We start from the raw sequence: 26,616 nt of genomic DNA, 5'->3' as shown, positions 1-26,616 counted from the left end.
AAATCTTTTCTTAGCTGAAACTTCAGAAATTGCCTGCTTAAACAACTACTGCAGTTAAGTATATCAGGTTTTAAAGAGAGGCAGGCTGGCATAAACTTTCAGAAGCTCCATATTGTTCCAGTAAATTGTAGTTGTGCCAGATCCTAAGGGGTTTTATATCTCTGCCATAAACAATATAGATTTTAAAAAAAAACCCAGAGAGGAAACATTTCCTGAAGGATTCCTCCTTCCCTTTTCTCCCCGCTTTGCAGTTCAGTGCTGCCTTCTCAAAGCTGATGTGTCCAGATGCAGTCATTGCTTCTTCCCATTCTCTTTTACTAGATGCATTTCGACAAGTTTGTTATAGCAATTATCCTCAGAAGATAAAGACACAAGTTAAGATCTTGAAATGCATTTGGAAAGCTGCAAAAACATACACCACTCTGACAGAAAACTGTGCTACAATAAATAATATTTATCATCAAAACACAGACATCTAAACAGCCAGCCGGCTACTACATGTAATAATGTGATCAGACGAAGAAAACTGAAGGGAGGAAGCTGTTTTTGCTGAAGGAAGATTTCTGTAATAACATTGGGCTTTTTGATAAAACATTCCTTGCAATGAATAGGCTTTGATACTGCTGAAGGGACTTTCTTGGATCAGGGTTTCACAATTAATGCAAAATTAGCTCTTGGGCTTTACCAAGCAAAGCAGAAGGGCACTTCAAAGGGATGGGGGGGGGGGGAGAGAGAGACAGCTGGCCAATATATTTATCATAATGGGTGGATCATTACATGGCAGGATGTCTCAGAGGAACTGATGGAACCAGATAATCCTCGGAGAGAAATGTGCTTTATCATTTCCACTGGCAATAGAAAATAACAGAACAGCAGCGCCAAACGTGCCTTCCAGATGTGTTGGATTATAACAACCAAGAGCCCCAGACGTCAAGGCCAGTGACAATATCTGATTCCTCTTCCTTCCAGCTCTATCCATTCAAGCTGCTCCAGATAAGATTACAGTACAATATTAAAAATGTATCACAAGTGGTCCTTAAAAGAACCTTATAATCTTGAGTGCCATCTACTGGTTGAAAGGTAGGATATCAGTCTTAGAAGGATGCAAACTTAAAGTCCCTGTATGTTTTTGTTCTCTATTTTTCCAATCAACTTTTTCCTTATTTGGATATGTCTTTTTTTAAAGTTATAATCTTAAGAATAGAGGCTTGGCTTTCTTTTCTATGTACTATTAGTTTAGTCAGTGGTCTTTCCAGGTAAGGCGTGGCCGCGTGGCTAATATACAACAGGAATCCTGTATGGAACCAAGAAAAATATGATACTGTACATAAAACTCTCAGGCAGAGGTAGACTGGAGAAAGAATTCCTAATCATTCAAGCACTATCCCGTGATCATTCTGTTTCTTGCATAGTCACTACATAAAAATGTATTAATAGAAATGTGATTTCAGTAATTTATTGATTCATTGATTGATTGATCATGTGCCATTTAGTAAATGTTGATTATTTGCAGTCACACTGATAGATTTTATCCAAGATGATCTGTCCCCAATTTGAGCTTTCAGATCTATCAATGGTGAACTTCTCCACCACTGTAATTATAATCATGCTATCAGGCACAATTTATCCAAAACAGGACTTTAGTTCAAATCACTTCAAGTTTATTTCATGCTATTGTTGGAAGAAATGTCCTTCTGGGTTCAGTTCCAAGAGGGCGAAAGACACTGGAAACATGGGGAAACATGCTTGGAAAGATGGTTTTAATGGTGGGCAGGATCACATGCTTCAATATCTTGGGTAAAGAAAAAACAAGGGAGAGATGCTGAGAGTCCCTGGGTTTTATACCCTCTCTGGCTTTGCACTTCCTGGGGCACAGGAAGAATATCCTGATTGGTTGCTGTCAGAGGTCATAGCTAGCTTTGTAGGTTGTCTGTGTGCTAGGTTTGGTTGAAACTTGGTGGGTGGTGCAATGAAGGGCAATTAAATGGCTCTGCCTGAAGGAGGTAGATCTTTGTTATGTAGAATAGACTGGCCCAGGCCTTAATCGCCCATTGACAAAGTTGGGTGGCTGAGTTTCTGCTTCCCTTTTAGGGAAAATATTCTGCCCTTTTAATATTTCTTAAAATATCTCATTTTCCTAGGAGAGGTATGAGGGGTAACTTCCTACACTAATCTGATCTACTAAAAGTCAAAGCAATAGACTTCAAGGGGGGCTGGACATAGATCTCTTGTAGGAGCGTAGAGACTCCAAATGGATGACCTGCTTGACTCTGCCCTCGGAATCAGCCTGGTCATCTCCTATACATCCACCTTGCTACTAGTCATCCACTTCTTCTCTTTCTTCCCACTTCCCAAAGGAGGTGGGATTTTGCCTAATGTGTTCAGAATGTGATCATTTTACTCTGGTGATTTGTTCTTCAAGTGAGAACTCTGGATTAATTTGTTCCATCATCCATTGGTTTTATTTTCGTGGCTACACACATGGCAACAATGATGGCACTGTAAAATCCAATCCATGGATCATTCCAGAGGTGGTATTCAGCTGATTTTCTCCAGTTCGGCGAACCGGTAGCGGCGACTGTGGGAGGCTCCGCTCACCCACCCCAATGTAATGTGCGAGCACTGTGCATGCACAGAAAGCAGTGGCATGCGCAGACGCGGCATGTGCCCTCACATTTATGAACTGGTAGGGAAGGTTAATTGAAACCCACCACTGGACCATTCCATTCTAAATGTTGCAATGGTTAGCATTTAGGAAGAAACAACAGTCTCTACAGTTGAAGATCTCCCGAGATGCATCCATTGCAGTGGTGGGTTACACCCGGTGTGCCCTGGTATGGGCGTACCAGTGCCTGCTGGAAGCACCAGATACCATTCCAGTATGGTGCTCTGGAGGCTACCCCCCCCCCGCCCGCCTTCCATCCTTACCTGTATTTGACGGAACCGGGCCATTTGCACATACGCACGGAGCATATGGCACCTGCGCGATGTAACGCTGAGCAGCTGGAGCATCACGGGCAGTGGGTACTCATGCACGTGCAGTGCGCATGCACGTGGTGGAAGCCCAGCCCCATCACAGCATACCAGTTGCAATGGGATCCAGAACCCACCACTGATCCACTGGAACAATAAAATGGAAATTGGGCACTTGTCTGAGGGAAGAATGTTTACAGGGCCATTCTAGGAAGTGCTAGAAAAGAAGGCCTTACAGTTCAAAATGACTGAACTTACTGTGTACATTTTTGTCTTAAACTTTTAGAAAGAGGGCTGCTGGGCTATCTTGCTGAAGGGCTTAATCCAGAGCTGGGCTTCTCCCTTTTTGGCCTGGTTTGGCCCAACAGGAAGTGGTGATTCAGCCCGGGTCGCAGAACCGGCAGCAACACAGGCTGGCCACGCCCCCGAATCAGTTCCCCAGTCTCTTCTGCCATTGCTGGTATGTTTCTGCGCATGCGTAAAACAATTTACAAGCAACCGCACATGCGCAAGCAATGCACGGCGGGCGCACAAAGCAAAGCATGCGCAAAGCAAACCAGTACCAACTGGTCCAGGAACCCACCCCTGGCCTAATCTCAGTATGATGAGGCCCAAGGTTCTAATCTGATGGCCTTCTGCAGATCATTGAGATTAAATAAATTTAGAAATTTGATCACAAATCTGTGCTTTAAAAAAAAACAGCCTGTAAAACAGAATAAATAAAGTTTTTTGGCTTTCACCCCTTTTCTTGATTCTATCTTCAGAACATATCATTAAAGGAAGTTTGACAACTGAGCTCTGATCCACAAGTAGAAAGGAGAATAGGGTTGTAAAATAAAAGAAATAGAAATGTGAATCACCTGGACATTTGACGAGAATATATGAAGGAGGAGTGGAATTGACGTGATTGCTTTTTTTGATAGCTAGTCATGGTTTCCAAATCTTGCTCAACATTGTAAGCTGGGATGAACATGTGAAAAAGGATACAGAATAACAGAATCAGACATTGCAGATCTTCTAGTCCACCCTATTTCAGACAAATAGTTGTCCAATCTCTTTTTAAAAAACTCCCGTGATGCAGCTCCCATAACCTCTGAAGGCAAGCCATTCCACTGATTGATTGTTCTCACTGACAGGAAATTTCTCCTTCTTTCTAGGTTGGTTCTCTCTTTGATTAGTTTCCATCCATTGCTCCTTGTCCTGCCTTCAGATGCTTTGGAGAATAAGTTGAAGCAGGAAGAAGAAGGAAGAATTCAGATTCCCCTTCAGCACACCAGCACCTTAACTGTATAAGCATAGGGGCAATTGTCACTGTTTTCTCTGCCCTCTCTCCACAATCTCAAAATCAGTGTATATTTCGGCAGGTCTCCTGTTAAAAACAAGTGCTGCTCTTACTTGAGATGAAGCATTGGAGAAAGATCTGAGTCTTCCATTCCTGGTCCGACACTTTTACCACAGAACAAAGTGGGCTCTCTTATTTTTTTTTAATAATGGCTTCAGTGTGCAAGCTTAGTGGTAAAATGATGGTATGGGTGAAAGCAAGATGATATTTTGGATTCGGTGACCCTTTTTTTTTTCCATCCACAGGAGGATTTTTTTCCCCAGAAATCAGGGCATTGTTTCCTGCTAAAATTCAGGACACTGCATTGTTTTTTTTCAGCACTGTGTTGATATAAAATCAGCAGTGTTATATTTCAGAACTCCATGAAAAATATAGCATAACTGAATAACAGAGTAACAGAGCTGAAAAGGACCTTGAAGGTCTTCTAATAGAGCCGTGATGGTGAACCTATGGTATGTGTGCTACAGGTGACACGCAGAGACCTCTCGGGGGGTACGCCAGCTGTCGCTCCCACCCAGCTCCACTACGCATGCACGCATGCCTCCCACCAGCCAGCTGGTCTTCAGGTTTCTGCCATGTATGCGTGGAGGGAGGGGCACATACAAGAGAAGCATCAGGGGTGGGTTTTAGCGGGTACGGAGTGGTACGGGCATACAGGTTGGTGAAATTTAGCATGCCTTACCATACCTGTTCGTCTGGAGGCCCCAACAAGCCCATGTAGCATGCACTGCCCTCTTTTCTTTGATAGAGGGCATCAAATGGGGGGGCGGAGATCCATGAAGAGGGAGGAAAAAGATGGGTTTCTTTTTTCCCCACCCCCAATTGGAAATGAGGCAGCTGTGAAAGACAAGGGAGTGCGCTCTGCGTGGCTTCTTCAAACAGCAGAAGAAGGAACAGGAGGGGAGTTCCATGTGGGGCTTTTCAGACAGCCGAACTCCCCTCCTGTTCCTCAGGCCGGCCGGATTGGGAGCGCACGCCAGGCTGTTGCTCCTCCTGCTGCCACTGCTGTCAGTACAACTCTCATGAGGGGAAGAGAAAAAAACAATAAAAGACTCTGCAGCAGCGGGACTGGTCTGCCATGGAGTGACCCACCCTGCTCCCCTGCCCGGTAGAGCTTTTTTTTCCCCCTCAGCTCAGCTCTTCTTCATTCCTTCCTTCCCTCAGCGCCCATCAAAGTGCTCGGCTGCCCTCGCTGCCACTGCTCCCCCTCTGCATGCTGGGCTGCCAGGCCTGAAGGGAAGCGAGTGATGGCGGCATGGGGCGGCTGGTGACAGCAGCAGCTACTGCTGGGCTTACTGTGGGTCACGCTGCTCAGCGGGCAGTGCCCTGACTCTCCCACCACCATCATGCCACCTCAGCAGCAGCACCTCCTGCCTGCAGAACCGAAGCGGGGAAGAATATTGAGAGATGTGGTGCCACAGACTCCCCCATTTCCCCCGCCTCACAGCTCGCCTCCTTGGGTGAGACCAGCACCGGCGCAGGGTGAGTGGAGTTTGCGATCAACTTTAAAGTGAATATGGCTGTTTGTGACTAAATGGGACATAGAACATAGATGGATGCAAAGGAACATGGAGGTAATCTAGTCCAACCCCTTCTCAAGTCCTTATACTACCTTTTCTTTGAGAGCTGTCAGTGGCAGACATGAGGGAAATGATGTGTGTGTGTGTGTGTGTGTGTGTGTGTGTGTGAGAGAGAGAGAGAGAGAGAGAGAGAGAGAGAGAGAGAGAGAGAGAGAGAGAGAGAGAGAAAGAAAGAATGAGAAAGGGAAAGAGAAAGAAAGAAAGTTGGAGAGAGAAAGATAAGGAAGAAGGAATGAAGGAAGAGAAAGAAAATAAGTGGGGGAGAGAGACACAAGAAAGAAGGAAAGAAGGAAGGAAGGAAGGAAGGAAGAAACAAGGAAAGAAAGGAAGGAAGGAAGGAAGGAAGGAAGGAAGAAAGAAAGAAAGAAAGAAAGAAAGAAAGAAAGAAAGAAAGAGAAAGATCACAATTGAGCCCAAATTTTGGTTGCTAAGCAAGAGCGTTGTTAAGTGACTTTCACCACATTTTCCAACTTGGCGACGCCCACCTGGTCACATGACCACCAAGCCACTCCCACCAAACAGGCCACACCTACAGAATAGGTTCTAAAAAAATTTGAAACCCACCATTGGGAAACAGGCCCACATGCGTGGAGTGGCGCATGTGTGGGAGGCACTCACATTGCATTTGGGGGTGGGGGTGAACTCCATTTTGGATCTGGAAAGCCTTTTGCACCAACCTGGAAACCAAAAATGAGAAAGGGGGAGTGGGGCACATGCAGAGGGGGGCAGGGGAGCACGGGGAGTCATGCGTGGGTGGTGGGGCATGAATTATGGGTGCAGGCAATTGATGGGTTTCCACCAGTTCAGCCGAACTGGTATTGGTTTGGAACTGGGGTGGCCATTTTGTTTTTCACTTCGGCGCATGCACCGAACAGTTTTTTATTGTACTGCGCATGTGCGTGTGCATTCACGAGTGAACCAGCAGTAGTGCCTGCCAGAAGCCACTCCTGGTGCAGGTGCATACGCCCGCTTTCGGCAGGCGACGACAAAGTTGCCTGTTCCATTCTAACTATAACAGCCAAAAGACATTGTGGGTAGCTTCCCTGAGCAATGCTGAACCTCAACTACTATATACCTATCCTTGGCTCTGTGGTGGGAAGGTTTTTCATTTGTATTGACATGAAAAGAGGCAGCTTCAATCTGATGGGTTTTCCCACTCAAGATGTCTGATACACACCAACATTGATAATTATGCTAATTAGTGCAAAGTAATTTGTTCTGTAGTCCTGCCAAGAAATGCTGGAAGAATAGAAAGGGCAGCACGTTTGTCTGGATAAAGAGGGTTTTATTTATGAGTTTGCAGCCTAAAGATAAAAGCATGTCATTAAAGCTGTATATCATATCATTGTTTTGTCTGGCGCATTGTAGCAGGAAAATGATCCCACACATATAATCTTTCCTTGGAAAGATATTTTTGTGACCAGAAAACCAATATGGGTATAAGTGAAAGCTTTATTATGAGAGTTTATTTGCTTTGATAAGGCAAATTCAATTACAGTGCATTTCATAATTTGGATATGTTGTGTTATCTTGAGATTTAGAGGACAGGGAAGAGAAGGAAAGGAAAGGGACCATTGCAGCATTTCTCTTGGTCATGTGATCAAAATTTAGATGCTTGGCAACTGGCAGGGACAGATGACAGTTTCACTGTCCCAGGCGTCACCTTTTGCAACCTTTCCAAAGAACAATGGGAAGCCAAATTCGCTTAACAGCCGTGTTACTAACTTAACTGCTGCAGCAATTCGCATAACAACTGTGGCAAGGAAGGTCGTAAAATGGGGCCAAACTCACTTAACAGCGTGGAAATTTTGGGCTCCATTACAGTCGTAAGTCGAAGACTACCTCTATCTCTGACGGGTTTTGAAAAATGAGTTGTTCCTGTTGCTATTGCCTGCAACATACTTTACTCTGTCTATGTCAGAAAAGAAGCCCTTTCTGATCCCTGGTTAGAGTTTTCAGAATAGGATAGGATAGTGCCCAAAGTGATGCGTGGAGCCATGTCACTTGGCACATGCGGTGTAGCCCGTTCCTCTTTGGGGTTCCTGGCGTGCATGCACATGTGACCATCAGCTGGCTTTTGTGCGTGCGGCAATGCCACAAACTGGAAGAGAGGGTCTTCCGCTTACCGCCGCAAGCATGCACGTCGGCCAGTTAATCATTGCTCATGCATGTGTACCAGTAACCGGAAGACTAGCTGGCCAGTGCGTGCATGCGCATGCCAAAAACTGAAAGTTCATTTTCCGGCACACGCATGTCTCCCTGGACAGCTCCTCTTCTAGGTTGCGGCCGAGAAGAGCGTGAAGCACGACGTCCACGCTCCCTTTTGGGAACTTGGTGCCAAAAAGGTTGGCATCCACTGCCATATACCATTTCAGACAAATGGTCATCCAATCTCTTCTTTAAAACGTCCAGTATTGGAGCATTCACAACTTCTGGAGGCAAGTAGTCATACCTAGTGTTGTATTTTCATCATTTTCTCTCCTCCCCCCCACCCCACTTTCTTTCCCATCTTCCGACAGTGGAAGAGATCAATTTACCATCTGCACTGAGTGAGCAGGCAAGATAGCAATCACACGTACCAGTGACTAAAACGGTAAATGGATTTCTTTCTTTCTGTCTTTTTTTAAAAAGGAACATTCTTGACGATTCCTGTGAAAGGAAAAGCTACTCAGCAATACTCCACATGCCGTGAAAGTTTTGTCTCCCAATTCCAAAGGGGGGGATGAAGTGAACTCAACGATGATGATTCACTTAAGAAAAACATCGTAGATTTCAGGTGATGTGGGAATCACAGGTTGACCGATGATCAATTCAGGTAGCCCTCGACTTACGAACATAACTGACCGATACAATACAGGTAGTCCTCAACTTAGGTAATTGAGCCCAAAGTTTCTGCTGTTAAGCAAGGCAGGTGTGAATTGAGCTGTGCCCTGTTTTACGACCTTTTTTGCCACAGTTATTAAATGAATCGCTGCAGTTGTTAAGTGAATCGTTAGGTGGGGGGTTAGACAAATCTGGCTTGCCCCATTGGCTTTGCTTGGCAGGAGCTGGCTGGGAAGGGTACAAACGGTGACCACGTGACCCCCAAGACAGTGCTACTGTCCTAAATACATAAGAGTTGCCAAGCACCTGAATTTTGATCACATGACCAAATGAGGCAATGGTCATAAGTATGAAAAATGGCCATAAGTCACTTTTTTCAGTGTTGTTGCAACTTCAAATGGTCATTACATGAATAGTGGCTAGTTGAGGACAACCTGTAATAACATTGATTTTTGGAGAGAATTAGTATTTAGCATTTAGCAGAGCCATGGTGTGGCAGTGGTTAAAGTTCAATATTGCAGGCTAATTCTGCCGACTGCCAGCAGTTCAATACTGACTGGCTAAGGCTTGACTCAGCTTCCCATCCTTCCGAAGTCAGTAAAATGATGACCCAGATTGTTAGAGGCAATAGGCTCCTAACTCTGTTGTCTTTTCACAAGGCCTTGAAGACCCGGTTTTGTCATAGTGGTGCAGTGGTTAGAATGTAGTACTGCAGGCTACTTCTGCTGACTGCTGGCAGTTCGATTCTCACTGGCTCAAGGTTGACTCAGCCTTCCATCCTTCCAAGGTGGGTAAAATGAGGACCCTGATTGTGGGGGGCAATAGGCTGACTCTGTAAACGGCTTAGAGAGGGATGTAAAGCACTGTGTATATAAGTCTAAGTAGTATTGCTACTATTCTTTGCCAATAGGTATGGGGATCTAAAAATGTGATAGAGTCAGTGGAATGGCTGGACAGATGGTTTTGATAAATGGGAATACCTCAGCTGTGTGTTTTATGAATTTTGTGATGACTTCTTGTATGTTTTCCTATTGTTTTTAAATTTGTTTTAATTGTTCGTGAATGCTCAAAGCTATATATATATATATATATATATATATATATATATATATATATATATATATATATATATATATATATATATATATATATATATATATATATATATATATATATATATATATATATATATATATATATATATATATATATATATATATATATGTTTGTGTTACAACCCCTGGTATGACCTAATATGGGAGGGAGCTCACTCCTCCCTCCTTCTGTCCTTTCGGCTCATCACAGAAAACCATCCAGGCAGAAACCCATATTTTTATTTTTAATGTTGCCTTTTTATATTTGTGTTGTATTTGTGCTGATAAAATATATAATATATGAAATATATAAAATATATATATATGAAATTGCTGCATGAATCTGAATAATAAGTGTGCGCACGTGCGCGCGTACACACACACACACACATATATTTTCCCAATCTGAAAAACCTTATTTCCCATAGGTTTCGTGCTATCCTCTCTCCTATAAAATTTGTAGACTGATTGTTATAGCCCAGCAGCGGCCAGCTGAGCTGTTGGTGGACTCTGACAGCGATGACCATTATGGGACTGCTCTGGAGGATGAGGAAGACTCTGGAGGGTGTTTGGAGTCAGAGCAGGGACTAGAGAGGCCTGTTGGCCACCAGGTAACATTTGAGTCAGGGAGCAGTGAGGAGGAACAGAGGGAGGTTTCCCTGATATGCCTGTGTGTAGAGCTGAGAAGAGAAGGGAGCAGCTGTGGAGAAGACATCATAGAAGGAAATAGGGACAGGTGGCTACTGTTGCGGCCCCTCCCAAAGAGTTTATAGGTGGAGCGACGGGAGGGGAATCTTTGCAGGAAACAACAATCCACTTTACTAGCCGTTGGGAAAGCATTCCGTAAGTCTAATCTTGGTTTCTTGAAGATAGCATTCTAGGCTCCTAGCCAAGGGGTGGCTTTATCTCCGTCATTAGTCGTGGCAGACAGCCAAGCCTGTGTCTGCATATTCATTAGAATCACGGGACAGAACACTGATAGAGGGAGTCCTTGACATACAACCGCAACTGGCACCAGAATTTTTAGTAATAAAAAGTGACTGTTAAGCGAGGCTCAGCTTTACATCTTTGCCAAGGTTGTTAAATGAATCACTAAAGTTACTAAGTGAACTCTGCAGCCCTTAAGCAAACCTGGCTCCCTCCTCCCTTGGAGTTTGCTTGCCAAAGGCTGGCTGGGAAGGTGGCAAATGGCAATCACACGGCCCCAGGACCGTGGCCACCACTGTTGTAAATGAATGCTGGTTTTGCCCAGTGCCCAAATTTTGATTACACCACCGTGGGGATGCTGTGACAGTCGTAAGTGTGAGGACCAGTTGTAAGTCATTTTTTTCAGTGCAGTTATAACTTTGAATGGTCGTTAAACAAATGTTTGTAAATTGAGGACCACCTGTACTTCCAAGTCCACAAAGTCTATGTAAATGTAAATGTCTATGGAGATTCTCAGTCATCCAGGTCATGATGGTCCCAAAGAGGCTTTTTCAAGAGGCAGCTGGACTTTCTTGTTTTTTCTTTGAGGATGTTTCACTTCTCATCCAAGAAGCTTCTCCAGCTCTGCTGAAAGAACTCTGCTGAAGAAGCTTCTTGGATGAGAAGTGAAATGTTTTCAAAGAAAAACCAGAAAGTCCAGTTGCCTCTTGCGAAAGCAACTTTGGGCTGGTTTGGCATGTAAAGCAATCACTTCAGTGGTGGATTTCAAAAACAAAATAGAACCTCTTCTGTAGGTGTGGCCTGCTTTGTGGGAGTGGCTTGCCGGCCATGTGACCGGGTGGGAGTGGATTGCCAGCCATGTGACTGGGTGGGCGTGGCCAACTTGTAAAATGTGGTGAAACTCACTTAACAACGCTCTTGCTTAGCAACCAAAATGTTGGCTCAGAAACTGGCATTTGAAGCACGCAAGTCTTAAAGCTGTCAAGTTACAAGTTACAAGACCCTTGCACCCCTAACCCTTTAGGAAAAAAACCCCAGGGGTGTTCAAACGTGACAGCTTTAAGACTTGTGGACTTCAACTCCCAGAATTCCTCCTCTCGCTCTTCATCTTGATGATGTGCGGACGGGGGGGGGGGGGGGGAAGGGAGCTGGAACCGGTTCTAAACGGCACTGTAGATTTGTGGAACCTCTTCTATAGAAGAGGTTAGAACTGGCAGGAACCCACCCCTGAATCACTTACATTCCTGTTTCTTATGACCAGTTGCAACAGCTGCATTGGGTTTACAGTCTCATCCCCACTGAAAAGCATGGCATCACAAGACATAGGTAATGCCTCATGGACCACATTTTGCATTTCACCAGGTGAAGTCCTCATCCAGTCACATTGTCAAAAACAAAAACAAAAGACTACTCATTTCCTGGAAGCTATAATTTTCTGGCAAAAGTATAATGCTTTTAATAATCTCCCATTCCCCAAATGACACATTTGCATCAAAACGATCGAAGTGAAAAGAATTGGACTGTTTTTCCTGAAGCTTTCTTCTGTTACTTTGTTCTTTCGGTGCCACCTAGAGGTTTCATTCTCACAAGTTTTGGAAATATCCACTTTATTTTCTCCATTAAAGCCTCCTTTAAGAAAAAAGACTACGTCTTTCTTTCTTTCTTTCTTTCTTTCTTTCTTTCTTTCTTTCTTTCTTTCTTTCTTTCTTTCTTTTCCACCTCCTCCTTTCCTCCTTCTCTTCTGCTCCTCTTCCCCCTTCCCCTCCCCTCTTTCTACCTTCTACCAAGTAAGATTGACTACTAATCTTTATGCCTGTCACAAAGAAGAGTGCACAGCTGGAGGCCCAGTCACGGCTAACCTTGTTCTCCTCCCATGTCGAAACTGCATGTGTATACGCTATAGCACATATGTGCCCACACCCATAATACAATGCATCCCGCTCCCCTGTGCATGTGTGCATGACTCTCCCTGGGCTACTCCCGCACCCTTTGCATACTCACGCCCCGCCCCGTGCTTCCCCTGCGCATATTCACCCCCCACCCCCTCATGCCCTGTTTTGGTCCTAACAGGCATCCCTGCAGCCTCCTGGAACCAAAAATGGGCTGCAGGGAAAGGCACCACATCCCCCCGCATCCCATTTTGGGCCTAGCAGAGCTCCATAAAGCCTCCTGGGACCAAAAATGGGTTGCGGGGGGCGCCTCCCCCCTCCCCACCAGTGGCCCATTTTGGGCCTAGCAGGCCTCCCTGAAGTCTCCTGAAACCAAAAACAGAGACCCCCATGCCCCCCCCATCCCTACCCATGCACATATCATATGTGGATCACACACACACACACACACACTACCCACGCATCAGAGACCCGAAAACCACCTTGCTGCGGGAAGTACACACGTATGCGTGGTAGAACTAAGCTGGGCGATGGCTCACATGAACACAGAGAGGACTCCGTGTGCCACCTGTGGCAAGTGTGTCATAGGTTCGCCATCACGGCTCTATGCCATGGTCCCCAAACTGGACATCTTTAGGATTTTCTGGACTTCAACTCCCAGAATTACTGGCTGAGGAATTCTGGGAGTTGAAGTCCACAAATCTTAATGTTCTCGAGTTTGGAGGTCCCTGCTCTATGCTGGCATGCAAAAATCCGGGCGTCACCCTTGGTGAGCTCTAAAGATTAAAATAAAGCCCAATTCCTTTAAATCTCAACTTTGGATGGAAAATATTTGTGCTCTTTACTTGGCAATGTTACTCTAGTTTGCCATTGGCCTTTTCTGGGATTTGACTTCTCAGTCTAATGCGCAGCTCCATGATTTTCTGGTAGTCTCCAATCCAAATATAAACAGGTCCAACTCTATTTAATATTTCAAAACCAGCCACAATTGATTAGGTGCATCAGCCTAGTTGGATGGATTGGCAAACGGCTAAATTAGAATTTTAAATGCATAGGATTAGCCATGTTGGATCAAGCCAACATTCAGGTTAGTCCCGTATTTTATTTCTGGGTTTATTCGATTCACGTCTGGCTTTTCATTCAGGAGCTTAAGGCAATTATAACAGATTCCCTCCACCTATTTTCCCACAACAGCAGTTCTGTGTTCGTGTGAATATACAGATAGCCCTCGACTTACGACCACAGTTTATGTTGCTAAGTGAGGCATTATGAGCTTTATGACTTTTCTTACCACAGAAAAATTAAAATTATTAAGTCAATCACCGAAGTTGTTAAGTTAATAACACGGTTGTTAAATGAATCTGACTTCCCCTTTGGCTTTGCTTATCAGAAGGTCGCTAAAGTTGATCACATAACACTGGGACCCTGAACCATCATAAATCCATGCCAGTTACCAAGCATCTGAATTCTGATCACATGATCATGGTCTGCAATGGTCGTAAATGTGAAAAATGGTCTCGTAAGTCACTTTTTTCAGTGCTATTTTAACTCTCAACACTAAATGAATAGTTGTAAGTCGAGTACTACCTGTACCACTTCTTGGCATTGTTTCTTTGCAATTATTATTTGAAAGCACAACAAGAGTTCACGTGTCCTCCATGAATTGACCTCCTGTCCTGGTTAGAGACAAAAGCCACGTCTCAGGATAATAAAGTCGTAGATTATTCATAGAAGGTTGCAGAAATGCTTGCTTTGGTCCGTGCTAGATCATCGCCTTCGGGAGCTGGCCTCATATTTGACCATTTTCCTCCTTGTCCATTTTGTCCATGCCATGCATGATTTTATCCACCTCAATCATGTCAAACCACGTGTTTCCTAAATCCCAAACATTTTAGCTTTTGTTCATTTTGGTTGCCATGTTGCCTGTTTTCAATGTAAAGTAATAGGGGGAAAAATCCCATTTAATATACAGCTACTGTGTTTCCCCGAAAATAAGAGGAGGCCTTATTTTCTTTTGACTCTCGCAATAAGCGCTTGGCCTTATTTTCGGGGGGGTCTGTTGTTTTTTTTTTTGAGGTGCAGGAGGCGGCGAGCATGGTCACCTCATGGCTCCTGCTGAGTGGGACAACACAGCTGCTTGTCAACTGGACGCTTTTCAATCAAAGCACCCCTCAGCTGCAGGAGTACATGGCGGTAGGTAAGGAATGGGGCACAAGGCACATCGCTAGGCCGGCCGCTCTTTTTGCAGTGGCCATTAGCATGATAGAAGGGGTGCGGTGGCTGGGGTTGTGGGAACAGGCATTAGGGCATGTGGGGCAAGCAACAAGGAGACCCAGCGACGTGTGTGGCAAAAGTGGTCATGGTTACTGGAGGCAGCAGTAGGTAAGGAGTGGGATGCAAGGCGTATCACTGGCCAGCCGCTCTTTTTGCGGCTGCCATTAGCATGATAGAAGGAGCAGGGTGGCCGTTAGGTAAGAATATGTGGGGTGCATGGGGCATATTCCCCCCTCCCTTCCCCCCCCCCCCCCGGCAGCCTCGCCTCCTCACCTCATGTTGTTTGCGCAGCAAACAACCAGAGGAAATGGGGGGGACCAGCTGCGCATGCATTTAAATATTTTCAGGGAGGGCTTATTTTCGGGGAGGGCTTATTTTAGTACATGCACTCAAAAGCCTGATTGGGCTTATTATCCTGGGAGGTCTTATTTTCGGAGAAACGGGGTAGAGATTACAGGTAGTCCTCGATTTACAAGCACAATTGAGCCCAAAATTTCTCCTCCTAATTCCTGATCACGTGACCATGGGTGGGGGATGTTCAGTGCCGTTGTAACTTCAAATGGTCCCTATCTGTTGTAAGTCGAGGAGTACCTGTAGTCAGGCTATTACAGTATGCCTTCTCTCTTCACAAACCTTTTTTTTAAAAATCCAAATAAAGTACTTTCCTTGAATTCTAAAACAGGGGGGGGGGGATCTAAGTGGCTATTATAAAAATCATCAACCTTTTGAAAATAGCATTCCGGCATGTACTAATTTCTTTACTTCAGCAAAAGATTAAATGTCACCATAAATTCTTTCCCTCACACCTGAAAGGTAATGGCTGAAGCTTAGTTAGCTAACGTGGGCTAGCTAACAGCATAGTCAAGATGAGTTTAACCTTGTCTTCAGGGCCCAAGGATACTTCTCAATGGCTGCTGGAATGCAAAATAATAATTGGAGTCTCTGCTTCTCTCCCCACCTCACCTCCCTCCGTGTAGGCGAGTGTCTTCGCTGAAAGAATATCATCAGTGAATCTGGATTACTTTAGATCACGGGTGTCAAACTCGATCGGGCCGGATTGTGACATATCACGGATGTGTTTTGCCTTTGTGGAGTTGGGATGGGCATGGCCTGCTGTGACGGATCTGGCCCTGGGGCCGCCGGTTTGACTGCTTAGATCAGTGTTTCTCAACCTCATAACTTCAGGATTTGAGAGCTTCAGCTCCCTACAGCCAGCATAGGAAATTCTGAGAGTTGAAATCCACACGTCTAAAAGTTGCTGAGGTTGAAAAACATTAAAGGAGAGATTAATCCAATTTGCTTCTTCGATTAATTGATTTTTTTAAAAAAAAGTCTACCTTTATTATTATATAAGTAACTCAAGGTGGTGACCATACCTAATACTTCTCCCTCTTCCTATTTTCCCCACAATCACAATCCTGTGAGGTGAGTTGGCATGAGTGACTGATCCAAAGGCAGCCAGCTAGCTTTCATGCTTAAGGTGGGACTAGAACTCACAGTCTCCTGGTTCCTAGGCCAGCATCTTCACAACTACACCAAAGAGCAGGTGGCAGTCATGGCCAGGAGGGCTTTTGCGCAACTGCAGGTTGTGTGCCAGTTATGCCCTTCCCTTTCCTGGATCAACAATCCCTACTCACAGTCACTCATGCCCTAGTCACTTTCCGTCTTGACTATTGCAACACAGTCTACATAGGGCTGCCCTTGAAGAGCATACGGAAGCTCCAGTTGGTGCAAAATGCAGCAGCCCGCATGGTTTTGTGCAGAACCCAGTGTGTACATGAATCACCTCTGCTGCAGGAGCTGCATTGGCTGCTGATTTGCTTCTGGGTGCAATTCAAGATGCTGGTTGTCACCTTTAAAGCCCTTCATGGCTTGGGACCAGGTTATCTAAGGGACAGTCTCTTGCCAGGCACAACTTTCTGACCCATTAGAGTGGGGAGGCAGGGAATGTTCCCATCCCCTAGAGATACATGGCTGAGTCAACCTTGAGCCTGTCAAGATCGAACTGCTGGCAGTCGGCAGAATTAGCCTGCGATACTGCATCACCCTAGGCTGCTACCAAGTACCAGTTCCTAATTTCCAACTTCTTGTTGGCCACACTATAAAAAAAGAAAAATAATGTGACTAAGTAAAATGGAGTGACTCCGAGTATCCATCATTCACTTGTTTTATTGTGAGTCCATGGTCTGCCTTCTGCCAGCTGTGAAGATGCAACAGACCATAATTAAACAGCCAAAGGGAGGAAACACAACTAATTTAAGAGTCATTTGGTGCAGAGAGAGAAAACCACAAGGTGACTTTTGGGGATTTTTATTAGCACAAAGCAAGGGGTGGGGACACAAACAACTGTGAAACTTATGGTTTAAATGAGTCCGCGGTGATTGTAAAGTATGACTAAAGATTTGCTTGCACTACAAAACTGCAATGCCACAAAGGATAACTTAGAAGGTCATGTGTTCAACTCCTCTGATTTATTTGCAGCTGCAGCCCTCGATTCGTTTACATCGCTGCAGCGTTTTGAGTTCAGCGGGGTTTTACAAAAAGCCACGAGAGTTCACAGCTCAGATTAAGAAGCAGCGTTCCTGATCTATAGCTAAGCAGTTCCCAGTTTCCACTTGCAAGACACAGAATTGCATTTCATGGATAGAACAAACCATGATTGAAATATGCAGAAACTAGTGACAGCTCCCATGATTATGGTCTTTTACTAATGGCAAGCCATGGGATGCTCCTAATCAGAGTGATGTCACTGTCAGAGTGATGTCACTGTCAATTGTGATGGCATTATAAGATGATGTTATAAGAAAAAGAGACCAAGATGCAGCCTTCAAAAAAAAAAACATAACTGTCTCCTAAACATCGCCAGTTTTCCATTGCAGAACTATTACACAAACAAAACTACAGCTTCTCTCAAGCCTTTTCTTCATCAAGCACACTCGTTTTCCAGCATGTTTCTTGCCATGTATGTTTATTTAGCTGGCTTCGCAGGTATCTCCTTTACTCTCTCACCTGAGAGAGGTTTAACATCCGGGATCTCTTCCCCGTGCTTATACACGCTGATGGTGACATCGACTATCTCTCCCCCGTACTTGTTCTTGACACTGATGCTGTATTTTCCAGAATCTTCTGATGACACCCCCTTAATGACCAAACTGGCATGCTTCCCTTGTTCCAGTTTAGCTGTGTAATGATCGCTCAGTTCGATTTCCCTGTCATTCTTAAACCAGATCACTTCAGGATCGGGACTACCAAACACGGTGCAGGTCAAATTCAGGGTCTAAAACAAAAAGAAGAACAAGAAAACTTATGCAGTGTTTTTAGACAATTGGAAGTACAGTAGAACCTCTGATCCAGAGGTGGGTTCCTACCGGATTGGACCGGTTTGTCCGAACCGGTAGTAGTTTGGCAGCCTGGGTCACTGGAACCGGCAGCGACCCAGGCATGCCACGCCCCGAAACCGGTTCTCCCAGCAGCGCCTATGGCAGCGCCATCTTGTTTTTTGCTTCTGCACATGCACAGAGCAATTTTTGTTGTACTGTGCATCAAGTGCACACGTGCATGGCACATCCCTGACCAAACCGGCAGTAGCAGCTGCCGGACCCCACCACTGCTCTGGTCACAACCATAATTCGTTGAACAACTTTGGTCACAAACCTATTTGGTCGTGACCCGAACCTAATTTTGGAAATTTGGCATTTACAAAAAATATGGCACAGAAGGGGAAACTGGCCATGAAAAAAATATCGTGAATTTTTTGGTCAGAACCTGATTTGGCCGTGGTCTGAAGCATTCATGACCAGAGGTTCTACTGAGAGGTTTAGGGAAGGGGAAGAATGTGGAACACTCCAGAATTTCAGATCATATGTACCAGTGTCCCCCAATCTTTGAGGTACCAGGGACCAGTTCCATGGAGAGAGGTTTTTCCATGGACCAGAGGGGGAAAGCTTCACATGTTTACGCAGCCCTTTTTCTGGCATGCCACAGCCCAATGCCGGTCCACAGACCTGGAGTTGGGCACCCCTGGTATATAAGAGAATCCAAGAGAGGATGAGAAAAAAAAATTCTTCCATTTATTTAACTTCAGACTCAAGCCATTGTAAATTAGCCTCACTCTGCCCTGGCACTGGTTGAAGACATATTTCCATGCTGCAGTTCATTAAATCACTTGAGCATTTATTCAAAATTTCTTCTTGTCTTAGGTGCAATAGCAAAAGCGTCAAGCATATTCCTCAAAGACAAATTTGCATTAGATATACCTTCCAGTTAGCATCTATTATAGATTTGTACGGGATGTATCATTTAGGGATTGGCTGATCATGTACTATTGAATCGATGTAAATTCTCAGTAACCAGGTAGATGGATTTTCCCCAAGACAGTCTGTCCCCAACCTGATTCTTTGGGTCTTCCAATGGGATACCCATTGGTACCATAACTTGGTTCATTCATCTTGGTTATCATCATTTTCTCTTCCAAGAAGTGGGTCTTCACAATTTGTCTGAAGTATGATGATTTGAGCCAGGTCATTTGCACTTCAAGAGGACTCTGGTTGATTTGTTTGCTGATTCATCTATCTATCTATCTATCTATCTATCTATCTATCTATCTATCTATCTATCTATCTATCTATCTTCATTTATTTTGTGCTCTCCATTGTATTCTCAGGTGTTTTCTCCAATACCAAATTTAAAAGCATCTATACGCTTTCTATCCTGAACCCAGTCCAATGGGTTCGTACTACTCAAATGTTCTCAAAGGAGGCCCTTTTTGTTGTATACACAAAAGCTCCTATTAAAAAATAACTAAGCCGACCAAGAGGTTTTAATCCATACCTTGTCTTCCATTATGGTCACAACATCCGGCAAACCACCAACCACTTTACCACGATCTGTGAACATACAAATATAAAGTTACTATGCTCTGTCTAAGTGCTCTGGCTACCTCAGAGAAAAGATGCAACAATAGCAAACCAAGATAAAAGAGCACCCGGTCTTTCTCAAGCAGGAGCCCAGCTACCCTGATTCTGTGCTTTATGTGAAGCATGGCTCTACAGAAGACTCCTATGGCTCTGAGGGGAATGGGCAATTAGAAAATATGAAAAAGGAGAAAGAAAGAAAGAAAGAAAGAAAGAAAGAAAGAAAGAAAGAAAGAAAGAAAGAAAGAAAGAAAGAAAGAAAGGAGAAAGAAAGAAAGAAAGAAAGAAAGAAAGAAAGAAAGAAAGAAAGAAAGAAAGAGGGAGGGAGGGAGGGAGAAAGAAAGAAAGAAAGAAAGAAAGAAAGAAAGAAAGAAGAAAGAAAGAAAGAAAGAAAAAAAGAAAGAAAGAAAAGAAAGAAAGAGGGAGAAAGAAAGAAAGAAAGAAAGAAAGAAAGAAAGAAAGAGGAAGGAAGGAAGGGAAAGAGAAAGAGAGAGAGAGAGAGAGGAAGGAAGGAAGGAAGGAAGGAAGGAAGGAAGGAAGGAAGGAAGGAAAGAAAGAAAGAAAGAAAGAAAGAAAGAAAGAAAGAAAGAAAGAAAGTAAGTCTGCAGCATCCAGCATCCCGAAGAACACCAGCAACCTTTGCTACCCTCCAAACCTCACTCCAAATCAGGACTCTGTCCTACTCTAACAGTGCTTTAAATCCAAAGCAGCCCTCAAAAGACTTGGTTGTGGTTACCTTTGCTGGCCATCTCTGAAAGTTTACATCTATCCATTTAGCAGGCTTTCTGTACAGATAATAGGGCGGGGGGAGGGGGGTGTCGTTGATTGATTCATTCAGTAGGAGTAAAGCGTTGCTACAGGAAACCTGAAATGACTGGATATAGCCGTGACTAGAAATGGAATGACCATAAGGTCATCAGGATGCTTCATCAAAATGGCAACAGACTGCATTCAAAAATGCCCAGAACTCAATGATGAAATAAGACACACTACTGAAAGCTTGATGCTAGATGACAATACTAAACACATTATACAGTAACCACAGACAGATATCTGGAGTCAGATAGGAGCACTGAGATGGCCATGTTTGCTTGGCAATCTGGAATTATTTAAAGTAATTAGAATTTTAAAAAAGAAGAAGCTTAGCAAAGGCATCCTGGAGAGTTATGATATATAGCTGGATGGCAACATAAACCCCAGATGTGGCGGCTGTGAAATGGCAAATTCTAAAATAGAATTGCAATCAAGCTTTTATTGCTTTTAAGTCAATGACACAACTCAGTTTGGAATATGGCACTCAATTCTGAGCCTGTAGAAACTATGCAAAGAAGGGAAACAAACATTATCTGGATTCAAGGAGCTGCTCACCAGGAAAGTTTCAGTTTGTAGGGGGGAAAAGGATGAATAAGTGGAACCTGATATAGCCATATAAAAACAACACCTTTGAGGAAGCCGAATGAGGAAAGATTGAAGAGATATGAATTCCTTCGTCACAGGTAAACAAGAAAATTTGCTCACTCAAGATGCAGTGATGGCTACTAACTTTGGTGGCTTTGTGCTTCTTAGAAGGTAGGATTGCCACTGGTGACTGATTAATTTGGTTCTTTATTATCTAGTAGTCCATAACCCAGCATTGCCCAGGTATTTATTTATAGGGAGGAAATGTCCGGACCAAACATAATTTCTAATATTGGATTTTCCCCCTTACCAGAGGGAGCCCCCTTGTGGAGTACTGTGAAGCCGTTACCATGGCAACTCCACTGTGATGTTCAATAGAAGTCATTTTATGGCAGTGTAGTAGAAGCCAGTTAAAGGCACAGCAGGCTGTATCTTAACAGAACACACACCCTGAGGGGTGTTAGAGTTGTCTTAAAGTATTTGTCTCCAGAGAGTAAGTCATCTGTGTACCAGGTTTGCTTGAAATTGCTCAAGGCGTTCCAGAGTTATACTGGAACACACAGATAGATAGATAGATAGATAGATAGATAGATAGATAGATAGATAGATAGATAGATAGATAGATAGATAGATAGATAGATGATAGATAGATGATAGATGATAGATAGATAGATAGATAGATAGATAGATAGATAGATAGATAGATAGATAGATAGATAGATAGACTATTATAAGAGGCAATTGATATTGAGAGGTATACGTATACCTCTCAATATCAATTGCTAGGACATTTGGGCAGCAGAGTTTAGTACCCCTGTCTCTTTCTTGGGAGCTTCCCGGGATGTCCTATGGACCAGCAAATGGATGTTTCATTAAAAACTGTAGCAAAACTAACATCAGGACACAAGTACAAACAAGATGGAATTCACATGTTGATATTACAGCACACATTTTGCTTCTTCCCCATCACTAATGTCTTTAACCCCTGAGCCACCATGCCCCTTGTTTCTAATAAGCATTATAGCAATAGCATTTAGACTTATATACCACTTTGCAGTGCTTTACAGCCCTCTCTAAGTGATTTACAGAGTCACCATATTGCCACCAACAATCTGAGTCTCCATTTTACCCACCTCGGAAGGATGGAAGGCTGAGTCAACCTTGAGCCTGGTGAGATTCGAACTGCCAAATTGCAGGCAGCCGGCAGTCAGCAGAAGTAACCTGTCATACTGCATTCTAACCACTGAGCCACCACGGCTCTTTTTACAGAAATTTACCTGCAGCACTATTGGTTCTTAAACACAAATTAAGATAGCTATTGAGTTTGAGGATTAACCCTGATACTTATTTTCATCTGCTAATTCACTTCCTAAAATTATTCAAGTATTTAGATTTCTATCTGCCACATTACTAATCACCCACCAGCTTTTTTGCACTTCCATACACATAGCAAAAACCAGATGTTTATTGTTCCCTGGAAGATATCATATTTGCTTTACATTGAGTTATGTAGGTCTCCCCAAAGGCATACCTACATATTCCCTTTCAAACTGGAGTGAATTTCATCCCAACTAGGTGTATTCATTTGGTTCCCCAAACATACCGGTACCTAACTGTAGATAAACTTGACAGAACCCCCTGAGGTGTCACAAGTGGTTTGTCAGGGAGGAAATAGATATATTTATCCCCACTTAAGAATAATACCAGGACAGCAAATGGAGAAAGGAACCGAGAGGACAGTCACAGTGTGCAACTTACAGCCCTAACTTCAAATTATGGTGAATTGTTTTCCAGACTGATTGCCTAACCTACTTTAGGGCAGAGGCATTGAAGTGAAATATCATAGTGAAATATCATAGCAATATTCTAATCCTCAATGCACATTGCTTGTATCTCAGTGTACCCTGCTTTGCTGCAGAATAGGGAGAAGGGGACTTTAAATATCCATTTGGAAAGTGGGGTGATCTGCCATTATAATTTTCTTTGGTGTCAAAAAAGGGGTTAATATTATCCTATTGTAATCCTTGCACTATCCTTTTGAAAACTTCCATAATTTTCCAGATTTATCGGCATCAGGGCAACTCTTTTCTTTGGAAACTTTTTTAAAATAAATTGCCCAACCAGCAATACCCCTATGGAAAAATAGACAAGCAAGTTTAAAACATGCCTTCCCACAAATATTGTCTATCCAGACCAATGTGAAAGTTGCCATCCAAGAAACTAATGCATGTATCTTTCTAAAACATGGGCCCCCAATCCCAGGGTCATCGGTCCAGAACCGAACTATGTAAACAGTGGGCGAGTGCATGTGCAAGCAGCTCCATTTGTGCAAATAGAGCTCCACTTATGCAAGTAGAGCAGTATGTGCTCGCACGCATGCCTGCCACTCACACAAAACCATCCCCTCTCCTACCCCCCCCCTTTTGCAGTGAGCAAAGCCGGAAAAGTTGGGGACCACTGTTCTAAAATATTATGAGCTTCTTAGCAAGGGCAATCTTGATACTATATGCATTTGTACACACACTAATCCTTATCATTTTTATTTCAAAGGAGGGAATAACAATAGCAATAGCACTTAGACTTATATACTACTTCACAGTGCTTTACATCCCTCTCTAAGCAGTTTTTACAGAGTCATCATATTGCCTCCAACAATCTGGGTTCTCATTTTAATGATCTCAGAAGGATTGAAAGACTGAGTCAACCTTGAGCCAGTGGGAATCGAACTGCTGGCAGTTGACATAATAAGCCTGCAATACTGCATTTTAACCACTTTGCCACCATTAGAGGATTCCCTAATGGAAATAATTCTGTTGTGTACAAATACATCAGCCTAATCATATGGAAGTTGTCAAGTTTGATCCTTGCAGTAGGTCAACTTTGTGTACAAATTTCCAATTCACTAAGAAACAAAAATGTCATCTGAAATTTCATTTTTTAAAACAAAACATGATGAATGATAGAGCACTTCTGCACTTAGTATTTGACATTCCTTATGCCTCATAAGCCATTTCTATTTTTATTTCATTTGTTCCGTTCCATCAATATGATGTGGGGGGGATCTAGTTATTTGTTGATGCTCAATTACCAAACGAATGAATTCTTTATTATAGCCAATGGCTAGAAGTTAAAATAGCCTTTTGCAGTAACCATCCATACCATAATACAATAATAAGAGAGAGTGTAGCATTAAAGCAACAGGAGACTGTATGAGTCAACTAGACATGTTGAGAGAAATTGCCTATCAGTTTTTGTTGGCGACCTCTCATTATCTTCTGCTGACGGGGCACCAGCAAAACTGATAATCCATCACTTCCCCCAGTTGCTGTCCTATAGTCTATCGCCTCTATGTTTGTCTACGCCTGCTTTATTATATACACATTATCGCTCGGATATTCTAGTTCTAGACTGTTGGATGGCCCTGGGCAATAATAAAGAATTAATCGATCCAGCCAGCCAGCCAATAATATAAAATAATTAACTAGATAAAAGAGGGGAAAGCAATTTCTGAATCAAGATTTGTATTCGTGTTTCCTGACTGAATGGAAAAAGGGAGAATCTCGGTCAGTCTAAGGTGAGTCAAATTGTTTGCCAACTCACTGAACCAAAGAAGCAAATCTGTTTATCTATACACATCTCGTATTTCTACCACAATCATTCAACATGTTTGATGACAACAGTTCTTTGTATAAGACTTCGATTTTTTCATCATTTTGTCAAAGCTACCCTTTTCATTTTTATTAGAATGCTATCTTCTGTTCTTCCATATTCATACTGAATATTCCTTTGTTTGTTTATTTACTTTCAAATACTTACTTTTCTCAGCAAAAGCAGCTGCCCTAAAGTTGAAAACAAAAAATGGGGGAAAAAATTAACATCCCAGTATAATGACACTGATAGCCAAAATAAACTAATTGCAAAGTTTATGTCCAAAGCAAAAAAAAATAAATTAAATTAAAATCTTACTTGAGCCGCTGGAATTCTTCATAGGCCTCATCGAAAGCTGCAGTGAAACATTTCAGCATGTTAGGAAGTTGACTTTATGAGTTGGCACAAATGGGAGCATATGTACTTGCCTTGCTATCCCCCACCCACCCACAGCCTACAGTGTGGTACAGAAACATCAAACAAAATCTAAAAGCAAGGATCAAAGTCAGTCTTGATGAGACGTGGAATGAATAAAGATAATGCATGTTCCTGGAACATTTTGAGCACAGAATTGATGCTTATGAATAAACCAAAGAGAAATAGGGCAGTTTCCAAAATATGTTTGACGGGGCTAAAATGTTGCACGGGTGGTAAAGATTCCTACCTTGCCCAGATAGGTCAAGGGTCCGCTTGTGGGCTTCCTTGCCATCAAACAGCTCAAAGGTATATTTTCCTTTATCTTTTTCGGTAGGCTCACATATCTGTATCCATGCGACTTCATCACTACCACCAATTCTCATCTTTTCACTTGAAGAAACCTTAACTTCCCTAGATAAACCAAGAGACTGCATTCAAGCAAACACGCACCGTTTTGCTATACTTGGACATTACAAAACAGGAGAGAGATTGTCAGACCTTCCACAACTTAAACCTCTAAATCAGGAGTGTCGAATAGGCGGCCCGCAGGCCAGATGCGTCACACGCAGATCACGCCCACTCCTGTTCCATGAAGGGAAGAAATGTCATGAAACGTCACGTGATGGCAACACCACACCATGAGTTTGACACCTATGTTCTAAATAGAAATGATCCATGGCTCCATTTGTTGAAAGGCATAGTTCATTGGCGATCGAGTGTATTGCAGTATTGCAAAACCAGAACTGAAAACCATGCACCCAAATCCCTAAGCTCTACCAAAGGTGCTTGTTCACCTTTGATATTAGAACCACTACCGACCTCTGCTCCTTCCGACAGAAGCTCAAGACCCACCTGTTCCAATTAGCTGGCCTGGCCCATTTATAGTCCCATTTTTAACCTCCTGGCAAACATTTTATTCCGGGGTAGCTTTTTTAGGGGTAGTTTTTAATGTATCTCCAATTTTAATTCTAATTTTAACTATTATTTCACAGTTTATATGTTACCTCCTCCATCTATATTTATTTATTTATGTATTTATATTGTGTTTTAATATGACTGTACACCGCCCCGAGTCCCTTCTGGGAGAGGGCGCGGTTTATAAATTAAATAAAAGTTTAAAAGTTTAAAGTTCAAGAGGCAATTGCTTTTTCTTTGACGATATTTCACTTCTCATCCAAGAAGCTTCTTCAGGTCTGGGTCAATCCCTGTAAGAATGCTGAAGAAGCTTCTTAGAAGAGAAGCAAAGCGTTTTCAAAGAAAAATCAGAAAGTCTAGTTGCCTCTTGAAAAAGCACTTTTGGGACAACCATGATCTGATTGACTAAGAATCTCCATAGAC

At 43.2% G+C, this 26,616-nt stretch overlaps 1 protein-coding gene across 1 annotated transcript in view; it reads right to left on the bottom strand.

Moving 5' to 3' along the window:
* Nucleotides 1-17,196: 17,196 nt before the first annotated feature.
* MYOM2 (myomesin 2) overlaps nt 17,197-26,616 on the bottom strand; it is a 94,515-nt gene continuing 85,095 nt past the window's right edge. Inside the window, exons 33-37 of the mRNA XM_081942328.1 lie at nt 25,526-25,689; nt 25,180-25,216; nt 25,030-25,052; nt 19,733-19,788; nt 17,197-18,179 (exon numbers count right to left, since the gene is read on the bottom strand). Coding sequence (XP_081798454.1) covers nt 17,871-18,179; nt 19,733-19,788; nt 25,030-25,052; nt 25,180-25,216; nt 25,526-25,689 — 589 coding nt within the window. The 3' untranslated portion in view covers nt 17,197-17,870. The remainder of the gene's footprint in view (nt 18,180-19,732; nt 19,789-25,029; nt 25,053-25,179; nt 25,217-25,525; nt 25,690-26,616) is intronic.

Source organism: Natrix helvetica (genome assembly GCF_964273705.1).
Source record: "Natrix helvetica genome assembly, chromosome: 2".
Classification (NCBI taxonomy): Eukaryota; Metazoa; Chordata; class Lepidosauria; order Squamata; family Natricidae; genus Natrix; species Natrix helvetica.
The sequence above is the reverse complement of the archived record's forward strand: the minus strand, read 5'-3'. Positions and strand labels throughout refer to the sequence as shown.